This window comes from Eleutherodactylus coqui, chromosome 2, assembly GCF_035609145.1.
Source record: "Eleutherodactylus coqui strain aEleCoq1 chromosome 2, aEleCoq1.hap1, whole genome shotgun sequence".
Lineage (NCBI taxonomy): Eukaryota > Metazoa > Chordata > Amphibia > Anura > Eleutherodactylidae > Eleutherodactylus > Eleutherodactylus coqui.
The window spans coordinates 36,569,380-36,582,234 of record NC_089838.1 but is presented as its reverse complement, the minus strand read 5'-3'; the positions used below and the strand labels follow the sequence as shown (position 1 = coordinate 36,582,234).

The 12,855-nt window shown below is 45.2% G+C and overlaps 1 protein-coding gene across 1 annotated transcript in view; it reads right to left on the bottom strand.

Moving 5' to 3' along the window:
- Positions 1 to 1,283: 1,283 nt before the first annotated feature.
- The window catches only part of CANX (calnexin), a 41,381-nt gene continuing 29,809 nt past the window's right edge, over positions 1,284 to 12,855 (bottom strand). Inside the window, exons 14-15 of the mRNA XM_066590572.1 lie at positions 8,379 to 8,461; positions 1,284 to 2,077 (exon numbers count right to left, since the gene is read on the bottom strand). Of these exons, the coding sequence (XP_066446669.1) occupies positions 2,027 to 2,077; positions 8,379 to 8,461 (134 nt within the window). The 3' untranslated portion in view covers positions 1,284 to 2,026. The remainder of the gene's footprint in view (positions 2,078 to 8,378; positions 8,462 to 12,855) is intronic.

Below are 12,855 nucleotides of genomic sequence, written 5' to 3'. Positions count from 1 at the left end.
TAAAAAAATTGGCATTGTAACGTCAAAAAAAAAATAAAATAATTGGTGGGACCCAGATCCCCCAATAAAGACTAGGATAACTGGTTTATGGTATGACAAAAATCCTTTTTTTCCCCCTGTCATTTCATTGGAAGACACAGGATGCCCTAAAGTAGTCTCTTGTGTTGGGAAGGGAAATAAACTTTAGGTGGAATGCTGAGCCACTGCTGCCTGCATCTGCTGATGCAAAGGTGTACCTTGTAGAATCTGGGAAAAGTACGGATGGAGGACCAAGTAGTGGTCTTGCAAAGTCATAGAGCCAAGGCCTGATTGTGCACTACCCAGCATGTGCCCTAACCCTGAAAGGAGGGGTTCATGGCAATACAGGGGAGCTCAGGGACCAGAAAGGAGGACTGGGTTGAGGGAAAGAGAAGGTTATTACTTATCAGTTTTGTAGAGAACAGAGCCCTCACTTTAGGAAGTTTTCCTTGAGGCCTTAATGCAACGCACCACACCCGATAGGCAGGCAGTAACCATCTAGAGAAACTGGTGCCTATGGGCAGGCCATTAGCAGGTCCGGGGAAACGGACTTCTCAGTACTGTTCTCTTGTCTTGCAGTGGGGAAAGATAGAGTCCCTACCTTTAAAAAATAAAGGTCAGAAAATTGGAACTACCTATGGCCCATTTACACGCAGCGATTGTGGCTCAAAATTTGAACGAAAGTGCGTGGTAATCGTTGCGTCTAAACACGAAGCCATTGCGCATTTTTTGTTTGGCGCTCAGTTTCAGCCTACATAAAAATAATCGCTGTTTGCTCACTTCTTGTTATGTCTAAACAACCCCCGCTTAGTGTTTCATATAGGAATGTGAAGTACCGAGCAAGTAGTGAGTGATTCTCAGCGAATTTTGCACAAGTGCGAACTAGCGCTGACGTCACTTGCTCATTTAAACGAGAATCATCCCATGTAAAAAAAGAGCATAACACTTAAATAGAAGAGGATCTGGGGAAACCATAGCAGCGTCTGCCTCCTACTGACACCAAGCTAAAACCAGTTAGCTCAGTAACTGTAGGCTGGGTATAGCCCGAGTAGGAGGAGCCACAGTCTCCTTAGTTTCACACCTCCTAGTGGCAGCAGCCTATATCATGTTCTTTGTCATTCATTGAAACAGCCGAGATATATATATTTTTAAGTGAACCTATACTTTAAGACGTTAAAGTAAATTCACTACAAAGAGGAAGCAATGAAAGTACTAAACGATGGACAACTGTAAGTGAACTAAGAAATCACACAAAGCAAATGATATACTGTATGTATATATTTATATTTACATATGCGCACACACAGAAGAGGGACAAGATCTTGAACCTGCTTAAAGACAACTTCACGGGTTTGTGGGTTATTTTTTTCTCTCCTTGATTTGGTCCGTAAGGCCAACTTTTATCAGACAGTGCAAGCGGCTTAACAAAACCCAAAAAGGCAGCATGCATGGAATCAGGGTAGAAACATGCCTTCTAGAGCCCAATTAGCATGTACTGCATGTTTAGAGGGTACTCTTGGTAAAGATAAGAGGAGCAAGTAAACCTAACAAAAAAAAACAATTTAAAGGGAACACGTTATAGTGGATAGAGGACCAAACAAGTTCTTCAAAGGAAAGAACCTCTGCTTTTAATGGCTAACAGTTTCCTAATGTTCTCCATTTCTTTCTAGGATTAATACATTTTATTACACTGACGTTTGGAAGAGTTTTGGCAATACTATATTGTTCTTTTAAAAAGATCTTTAAAATCAAACAGTACAGTTAGTTTATCATACACTGCATATCCCCACAGAGAGGTCAACTAAGGTTAAACATAGAAATCAGGGACTTGTTTTGCCACAGTGGTATACACGCTGAATTCCCGGCGACTGGATCTTGTGGCTTTAGTATACTGAGAACCAGGGTGGTCATTTTTTTTTCGTTGCAACTCTGTAGAAACTGCAAGCTTTTTATATTAAACTTGCCAAATATTTCAAGTTCGTTGGTGGATTTGATCCCAATATATTTTTTAATCCCTTCTAGGTTTTCGATTTCTTGGGGATCTTCTCATATCGTCGTCCTGAAAAAATAAATACAACACTTAAGACCAAAAAAACTTTTCATTTAGCATTAAAGGAAAAACAAAACGCAACTGATACTAATTGATGAACGAGTTCCATGGGCTGTTTTAAATACATGGAAAGCCATATAATTAGAGATGAGCGAGCATACTCTATAAGGCAAACTACTTGAGTAGTGACTTATTAGAGTACCTGCCCGCTCGTCTCTAAAGATTTGGGGGCCGGCGGGGGAGAACGGGGAGATCTTCCCCCCCCCCCCCCCCCCCCTCACTGCCGCAACTCATCTGTCACCCGTGCCAGCAGCCGAATCTTTAGAGACGAGCGGGCAGGTACTCGAATAAGGCACTACTCGCTTGAGTAGTTTGCCTCATCTCTACATATAATGCACACAGCGACGTTCATGTGCTCGTAGTTAAAAGGTTACTTTGTTCTCCAACATTAGGACAAATGGGAAACATTGTTACATTACTGCATGACATACGACCCCCTATTTGTTGTCACTGTCTTGTTTACGCCAGTTTGCAGACATACATATTAAATGGACGCATGGTCTATTCTGCACAACCAATTGCGATTACATAAACGAGGGATATAGGTAGATATACAAGCCAATGGTTCAGCAATGCTGCCACCTACAGCTGTAGAACTTGACAAGACAATTACTAGCCGTGTAAATAAAGGACAAACGTGCTTGCATGGCCAAGAGAAATCCACGTTTGTCGCTTCAGCGGTGTACAGCGGTCTGCAAGCTTCGGCTCTCCAGTTGTGAGATGGCAGGTCCCAGCTGCTATGACTGTTGGGACTGCTAGTTTTCCTATAATCTGTTTTAATGTTTTTATATAGAAGACCTGTGAGGCATGTGGAGTTTTCTATGAGCGGTCATCGGTTTTTGCAGTATCTGCGCACAACACAATGTCGATGCACCCTAAAGGACCCTTAAGAACCAGTTTCACTCTGCAAGGGGGTGTCACAAGTTAGGGTTCGTCTCACCAAGACTACCTCCCTTCAACATAAAGCAGGTAGAGTCTTAAGACGAAGTTAAACGCAGTTAAAAGGTGACAAAAAAAAAAAGCCCATTGAATGAAGGAATAGAAAAGGGGGGGGGGGGGGGAAACCATAAAGATTTGCTTAAGGCTGCTCACACACGGGTCTATTAACCCCTTAACGACCAGCCCATAGTGTTTTTACGTCCTCCCGAAGTGGGCTCTATTCTCTGAGGACGTAAAAACATGCTTCCTGCAGAGAATAGTGCCCCTCGGGCTGTGGACGTGACAGCTCCATGCTGTCGGTGTCCGCAGGTAGCTGACAGCATGGAGCTGTCATCCCGGGCTGTTCGGAGCCCCCCCCGGCATTGCGATCGGCGCTATGCAATGGATAGCGCCGATCGCAAAAAAAGTAAATAAATGTACATAAAAGTTAAAGATTCAGCTGCTCCGATGGATCGGATCCATCGGAGCAGCTGAAATTACTCACCGAGGTCTGGCACGCTGCTCCCCGCTCTCCTGCCGCTCCGGGGCCCGAAGCCGGTCTTCTGCGCATGCGCGCCAGGCGGCATTACGTCAGCCGCATGCGCAGAAGGCTCGGCGGCGCGGGAGATTTAAAATCTCCTGGCTCCCGGCTCCTGTAGGTAGCCGGGAGGCAGGAGATGTCAGCGGGGACTGCGGTGAGCGGTCCCCGGTACCGCGATCGCCGTTATCCAATGGTTAGCGGCGATCGCGAAAAAGTTAAAAAAAAGTTTAAAAAAAGTCAGTTTCACCTCCCCTCATGGATCGGATCCATGAGGGGAGGTGAAAATACTCACCCCCAGTCCTCAGCGGTGTCCCGATGTCCCGGGACCCGAATCCCCGTCTGCGCATGCGCGCCCGATGATTGACATCGGGCGCGTGCACAGACGGGCTCGAGCCCCGGGGAATTTAAAATCCCTCTGCTTCTGGCTGCCATGTGTAGCTAGGAGCAGAGAGATTATACCGGGGACATGATCACTGTCATCCAATGGATGACAGTGATCATGTAAAGTGAAAATAAAGTGTAAAAAAGTAAAAAAAAAAAAAAGTTAAAAAAAGTTAAAAAGTTTAAAAAGCGTACGTTTCATCTCCCCTCATGGATCATATCCGTGAGGGAGGATGAAAGTACGTACCTAAGGCCCCCAGATTTATCCGCGGACCTTACCACAGCTTCTGCACACGCGCCCGTCGCCAAAATGGCGGGCGCATGCGCAAAAGCTGTGGATTGCCAGGATAATTTAAATTCTCCCTGCTCCTGGCTACAAAACGTAGCCAAGAGTATGGAGATTTAATGGGGGTCCGCGGTGAGCGGTTCCTGGTCACGTGTTCGCCATTATCCAATAATGGCGATCACGTAAAAGTAAAAAAAAAAATTTGAAGTTTCATCTCCCCTCACTGATGCGATCGGTGAGAGGAGATGAATCTTTTTACCGGAGGCCTGCGTATTTGAATCCCGACGCAATCTTCCTCCGTGGACCTTCCAGGATTCTGCACATGCGATTGCCGGCAAAAAGCCGGACACATGCGCAGGAGTCAGGGAGCCCAGGAAACTTAAAATCTCCTTGCTCCCAGCGACCAACGGTCACAGAGAGCCTGGAGCAGTGACCAGGGGCCTCGTTGAGCGTTCCCCGGTCACGTGATAAAAAGGTAGCGATCTACCTTAGGCCGGTCTCACATGACCGGATAGGAATGACGGATTCCGCATGCGTCTGATCCGTGGTAATACGCAGATCAATCGCATTGGATTACACAATTCCGCTCACATTAGCGGGTCAGAATTGCGTTATCCACTCGCAGAAAAGAGAACGCAGCAGGTTCTATTTTACTGCGGATATCGGCAACATAGAGCCCATTGTGCTCCATGGTTGCGAATATACCCGCAGTCCATACGCAACTACATTGTATACGGGCTGCGGGTACCCGCATCATCGCTAAGCGATGGTGCGGGAAATACAAAGAAAGGTGTACTGTGCATGACCGCCTGTGTGAGTAGGCAGTTATGCGCAGTACATTACGCAGCCGTACGCAGGGTCACAGCCGGGCTCACAGATGGGATCCGCTGTGGGCCTCCGCAAGCGGATTCCGCCTGCACCCGCGTGAGCCCGGCGTTATTCAGACCGCTACCTGTGATACGTATTTTACAAGAAGCCCCGGGAACGCTCGCTTTCCTGCAGTTCCAGGAGCACCTTGTTGAGCGCCTTCTGTGTGAGACCGCCGCACCTCATCAAGCTTACGGAGACTCACGGAACGCCACTTTTTACACCCCATCCCCGCCGCTGAGGTCATGAAATACCCCCAAAAAGCATGAGAGGAGGGGGGGGGGGGGGGGGGGATACCCGGTTTTATTGCCCCATGGGCCCATTCCAACCAGCCTCCGTAATTACCCCTGTCTTCGGAAATACTACACAGTTCACATTTTTACTTTTATCTAAGATTTGCGAACGCCAAAAAGGGCGTGGAGGGGGAGGGGGGGAATTTTTAGGGAGTCAATCTTTATTCTGTACAAATAAGCAATGGGGCCTGGAATTTATTCAGTTGTGCCCTAAAATCCAACAGGTGTTCCGTCCTTTATAGGCCTTGCCATGCGTCCTGTAAGTAGATTAGGGCCACAATGGGTATGTTTCTGAACTCGGGACAAACGGGGGTATCCATTTTGGGGTGAACGTCTTCATTCCTATGTACACTGTACAAAAAAACTGTTTTTAAATTGAAAAAATTGTCAAAAAAATTGAAAATCGTAACTTTTTCCTTCTGCTTTGCTTAGATTCATTCAAATACTGTGGGGTCAAAATACGCAGTACACCCCTAGATGAATTCGTTAAGGGGTCTAGTTTTCAAAATGGGGTCATTTGAGGGGGTTCTTTATAGTTTTGGCCGCTCAATGCCTCTATAAGTGGGCAATGGGGCCTGAAATTTATTCAGTGGTACCCTGAAATCCAACGGGTATTCCTTTCATTGTAGGCCTAGCCATGGGTCCTGTAAGTCTATTAGGGCCACAATGGGTATGTTTCTGAACACGGGACAAACAGGGGTATCCATTTTGGGGTGAAAGCCTTCATTTATATGTGTGCTGTACAAAAAAAACTGTTTTTAAATTGACACAATAGCCCAAAAAATGAAAATCCTATTTTTTTCCTTCTGCTTTGCTTGAATTTATTCAAAAACTGTGGGGTCAAAATATGCAGTACATCCCTAGATAAATTCGTTAAGGGGTCTAGTTTTCAAAATGGGGTCATTTGTGGGGGTTCTATATGGTTTTGGGCGCTCAAGAACTCTACAAGTGGGCAATGGGGCCTAAAAGGACTTCAAGCAAAATCTATGTTCTGAAAGCCACCGATTACTCCTTTTATTTTGGGCCCCGTTGTGCATGCGGACATAAGATTAGGGCCACAATGGGTATATTTCTGAAAACAGCACAAACAGGGGTATCCATTTTGGGGTGTAAGTCTTCCTTCATATGTGTGCTGTACAAAAAAAGCTGTTTTTAAAATGACAGAATTGCCAAAAAAACAAAAATCCAAATTTTTTCCTTTTGCTTTGCTTGAATTTATTCAAAAACTGTGGGGTCAAAATGCGCAGTACACCACTAGATAAATTCGTTAAGGAGTCTAGTTTTCAAAATGGGGTCATTTGTGGGGGTTCTCTATGGTTTTGGGCGCTCAAGAACTCTACAAGTGGGCAATGGGGCCTAAAAGGACTTCAAGCAAAATTTGTGTTCCGAAAGCCACCGGTCGCTCCTTTCATTTTGGGCTCCGTTGTGTATCCAGACATAAGATTAGGGCCACAATGGGTATGTCTCTGAACACGGGACAAACAGGGGTATCCATTTTTGGGTGCAAGTCTTCCTTCATATGTGTGCTGTACAAAAAAAGCTGTTTTTAAAATGACAGAATTGCCGAAAAAACGAAAATCACAATTTTTTCCTTTTGCTTGGTTTGAATTCATTCAAAAACTGTGGGGTCAAAATATGCAGTACACCCCTAGATAAATTCCTTAAGGGATCTAGTTTTCAAAATGGGGTCATTTGTGGGGGGTTTCTATGGTTTTGGTCGCTCAAGAACTCTACATGTGTGCTATGGGGCCTAAAAGGACTTCAAGCAAAATTTCTGTTTTGAAAGACACTGACTACTCCTTTCATTTTGGGCCCCGTTGTGGACTCAGATATAACAATAGGGCCACAATGGGTATATTTCTGAACACGGGAGAAATAGGGGTATCCATTTTGGGGTGTAAATCCTGATTTTCATGTAAACTATAGGAAAAAAATATGTCTTTAAAATGACAGATTTGCAAAAATATGAAATTTTACTTTTTCTCCTCTAAATTGAATTAATTCCTGAAAAAAAACTGTGGGGTCAAAATACTCATGACACCCCTCAGTGAATACATTAAGGGGTGTAGTTTTTAAAATGAGGTCATTTGGGGGGGTATCTATTATTCTGACACTCATGAGCCTTTCCAATCTCGGCTTGGTATAGGAAAACAAAGTGTTCCTCAAAATGCTAAAAAGTAATGTTAAATTTGTACGTCTCCTAAATAGTTAAAAAAAAACGAAAGTTTTTCCAATGTGCGCCCAAAATAAAGTAAACGGGTGGAAATATAAATCTTAGCAAAAATTTCTATATTATGTTTGCACATATTTAAGATATTGCAGTTGGAAATGTGAAAAAATGACGATTTTTTCAAAATTTTCCCAATTTTGGCGCTTTTAATAAATAAACACAATTTCTATCGGTCTATTTTTTTCGCCTAAATGAAGCACAACATGTGGCGAAAAAACAATGTCAGAATCGCTTGGATATGCAAAACCTTTCTGGTGTTTTTCCATGTTAAAGTGACACATGTCAGATTTGCAAAATTTGGCCTGGTCATTAAGGCGCAAACAGGCTTGGTCACTAAGGGGTTAAAACACCACGTTTTAAATGTTTGAGTGGTCTAACATACCCCGCCATTACAATGTGTGATGAGGTGCGTTAAAAAGCACCGAAACGCACAAAATAGAGCAGAGTTCAAAAATCGAGGCATCAGAAACGCTGAGTTTGAACGCTCATCTGAGAAGCCCCATTGAAATCAATGGAGGCGTTTTACAGTGTTTAGTGTCCCTTTTTGAAAGGCCGCGCTAAATGCTGAAAAAAATAAATTGTGGCATATTTTTGTGGTTTTTTTTATACCTATTTGGGAATGTCAGTATAAAACAATTCTGTTCATTATAAAGCTAAATACCCTGTTTGTTAATATTCGAATCATGTAACTGCCGACAAATGTTTATATAGTAGTACGGATTGCGGTGGTTTACCTGAGATTTGCTATCCTTCTCTTGATCTTCCTCGTCTTCTTCGTTACTTACATGCCCTGCGTCTCCCTTCCCTTCTTCAGGTACTAAAAAGAGAGCAGCAAAAATCAAAGAACGGGATCAGAAACAAGTCAGGACCCAAAGCTATATTCTAAGCCATAGCCATACTTCATTTAATGTCAAACCTGTATCAGAAACCTGCCAAATAAATATGCAATTGCTGGGGTCTACCTGATGGACTTCCAGGTATCATAGGAATGGAGCATCTCAAGTCTCCATTGTGAGTCCAATTCTATCTGAGTGAGGGAGTTGTCCATCTCCGTAGTCCGCGAGCGGAGAGGTGGTCGTGCACTGCAGCTACATTCACTAAGGGTTCTGGGTGCCGTTCTTGTGAGGTCAGTGATAAGTGTAATCTTGGAACAAATGTAGTGCATCAGAACGGTGGACATCCGGCATTGCATATCTAACTGCAAAATGGCATTGCAGCTCTGCATTATTGTTGCTCAAGAATAAAAATAAAATGTAAACTCGCATGTAAATTTAGGGGAGGGTTCTCACACAAACTGATTTTAATTTCCAAAACGCAGGCGTTGAGGCATGTAGTTTTGATTTTTCCGTCGCACTTGCGCATACCGATTGTGTGTTGTGCGTGCTGAAGAAATATCGCAACATGCCCCATTTTGCCACAGAATCCTCTCGGAAGGCCTCCGATGAAGTCAATGGAGGGGTCCGGCCCGACGCACAGCCTATATGCAATTAACATTGCGGTAAATAGAGAAAGAAATAACACCTGTACTGCACGTGACTACCTGCGAGCCTACGTGGCCATACGCAATACAGGTTAGTGCTGTATGCAGGGACACTGGCCAGGCTCACAGCCGCAATCCTCTACAAGCCTCCCGCAAGAGGAATCCAATTTGGTCGAGTGCGCCCAGCCATGCTGTCAAGTTCAGTGTTTGCGAACTTTTTTTTTATATATCTAAATATAGGAAATAAAACAAATAGTACAGATTGCCAAAATAAAAGGCCAAAAGTAACAAATGGATGGAATCTCTGACTTTAGCTATATTAAAAAGGGACTATTCCAAAAACATTGTCCTTGGCCATTATTGGGGGACACAGCTGAAGACCCTGGGTATAGCTACTACCTCTAGGAAGCTACTACCTCTAGGAGGTGGACACAAAGCAGAAAAGTGTTAGCTCCTCCTACCAGCAGGATACCCCCTCCTGCAGGCACCAAGCCAACTAGTTTTAAGTTAGTGCCTGTAGGAAGCACACCTGGATATCACTGGTCGTCAAGAACCTTTTGGCATAACAGGAGTCCTGAATCCATTGATGAGGGCAAACAGCACAGAGTTAACTGTTCTGTTGCCTGTCCTAATCTCAGAAGAAAAGAAAAGTATGTTCCAGCATTAATTTGAACGTGACCTGCAAGCTATAGTGTACCCCCGTTTTACCGGAGCTGCTCAGCCCCCCCCCCCCCCCCCCCCACATTCTTTTTTGTCAGAATACTTTGCCAGGACCTGCAGTTCCACGGCAAAGATACAGCACTTTTCTTTATCCACACCAAAGATCAGTGGGTTCTTTGATCCTTAACTCTGCTCCAGACCAGGTAAGCTCTGCCTTGGCGGCTAGCTTTCCTGCAGCACATCTTGCAGTAGGATTACATTGTAAAATTTTGTTACATCTGCCAGTGGATGTTTTAGTGCTATGTCCAACTCCACATCAGAAAACTCCAGACGGGCTAGCCGATGCCACCTACTATGCGTGCTGTCGCTACAATACAAAATTTACATGCAGCCAGTTGGAGCCGTTGTGTTCTAACTGCATTCTATTGCGACAGGCGGCTGTATAACAGACTACTGGCACATCTCCTGTCCAGTCCCTACCAGACGCTGAACAGAATTGGGCATGTTCCCCGTCACAGGCAGTCGATTACTTTACCGGAGCCTCTACCACAATTCTAGGTGACTGGCAGAACAGTCCAGTCTTTTCCAAAACGTGTCTGAAGGGGACGATTTTCTCCATACACTGCTCTTCCCCTGGTAGTCCATGGAAGAGAACTAGACTTTCCCACCCAAGGCGATCTAGATCCCCTGCATAGCCATCCCGTTCAAAGCACGATCACAATCTCCCTCCTAAGACATTAGTCGATCAGAGGGAGAACTATCCAAGTCCCCCTCCAATTCTGACATAAATGAACAGGCTTCAAAAATCTCCACTACGGTGGATCACCTGATGGTCACTATAAGGGATACCTTTCAAGTAGCAGATTAAACTTCGGCTACATCAGCAGCAGCTTTTCCATTAAAACGCTTAAAGCGTTCTAAAGCATTTCCTCCTTATGAATAGTTCGATGAGGTATCGAACAGGGAATGGAGCCTGCCTGACAAACACTTCACTAAACCAAAGTCTACAAATCATGAAACCTTTTCCAGATGGCTTAGTTAAAAAGTGGTTGTCTTTACCAGCAGTAGATCCACCAGTGTCCTGTTTGGCGAAACACAACTCCCTATGGCTGACGGTTCTGCGCTCCCTGCTTTGGTTGATAGCGTCCCAGATGGATCCAAGGAGAGTCTCTTTTCTCACCCTCTGCAATGGCAAGTACTCACCACGGATACAAGACTCTCCGGCTTTAGGGTATGGGGCGCCGCTGGAAAAAATCATTCAGAGCAAGGCACTTGGACTGAAAAGGTGACCACCCTAACAATGTGTTGGAACTTCAGGCGATTCTACTGTCCCTTCATCACTTCGCACCACAGCTGACGGGGCTACCAGTACGGATACAAACCAACACGATGGCTGTTGCGTACATAAATGATCAAGGTGGGACCCACAGCACCAGTGTCATGGAGGAAAATGCAAAGCTTTGTACTTGGGCTAAAGAGCATCTTCCGGCATGCTCGGCAGCTCACATACCAGGAGTAAACAACTGGATAACAGTGTTTCTCAGTAGAGCGACAGTTGACCAGCGAGAATGGGAACTTCATCCAAAAGTCTTGCAAGCACTTTGTTGAACGTGGGGCCAGCTGGATGTTGACTTCATGGTGTCCAGAACCAATCACAAGCTGCCAGTCTGTGTACAGGTCTCAGGACCCCCAAGCTCAAGCAGTGAACACACTAGTAATTCCATGGACAGAATTCCGGTTCCAGTAAGGTTTTCCTCCCTTCCCATCAATCCCATGACTTCAAGATACTCAAGATGGAAGACCTTCTCCGTGATCCCCATTGCCCCAGATTAGCTTCGCAGCGCGTGGTTCGCGGTATGTCATCGATCTGCAGGTCGACTCTACGTGGTGCCTTCCTCTTCGAGGGGATCTTCTCTTAGGGACCCCTCTTCCAGCCAAAATTTATCCATGCTTCGTTTAACCACATGGCGGTTGAAACCGTGGCCTTGAGGGCAAGTAGATTTGCAGTACCAGTCATTCAAACAACCATGATGAAAGCTGGAAACCCTCATTCTCAAGTTTATCAGAGTGTTTGGAAAAATGTATTTTGCAAGTGCGAACAAGGCAACTCCTATCCTGTGCGTTTCTCTTTAATTTGCCTCTTGTCCTTTCTACAGAAGGGTCTGGATATGGGTGGAATCTTAGTTCATAAACGAGTCAGGTAGCTGCACTATCCAGACTAACATCCGTTGGCCTCAAAGTCAGCCCTTTTCTACAGAGGGCCACTCCCTAAACCACCATACCATTCTCTGGTCCCTCCTTGGGCCCTAAATTTTTTTTGTACTGGATGCACTCCAGTCTCATCCCTTCAAGCCACTAAGTGAAGTTCCTTCTCGAATGTTGACCTGGAAGGTGGCCTTCTTGGTAACGGTCACCTCTACCCACCGGGTTTCAGAGCTCACAGCTCTGTCAGCCAAGCCGATGTTCAGTTTTTATCAGGACAAAGACGTCCTGCGAATTGATCTCTCCTCCCTACGTAATGTGGTGGCGGCATTCCACGTCAAAGGAATCATTCTGCCGTCATTTTATCCATCTGAAAAAACACGCTCTTCACAAACTGGGTCTAGTTAGAGCTTTGCAGACGTACCTCTCTCAAATGGCATCTTTTAGACATGGTCACTGTTTGCGATTCCTGATGGCACAAGACGTGGCCTTGCGGCTTCCAAGGTGGTCATGTCACTGGATCAAATCAGCAGTGAAAGCGGCATACCGTGCCAAGGGCAAACCCAGCCCCCCTCCCTCTCCTCATTCCGTGTTAAGGAGCAATCTACTCGTGGGTGCCTTGTGGGTGGTTTTCAACAGGGATTTCGCTGTTCAGGCATGCAAGATCGCTACATGGAGCTCTTTGCACACCTTCTTAAAGTTTCGCAGGGTGCATACTTTTGCATCCGTGGAGGTCTCTCTCAGTTGAAGAGTTTTTACAGACGGCTATCAACTGGCTGCATGCATCCTTAGGCTTTCTACACCCTCGAAGGACTGCTCTGGAACGTTCCACAGTCATCTGCTGTGTGCTTTTTGATACTTTGTCGTCA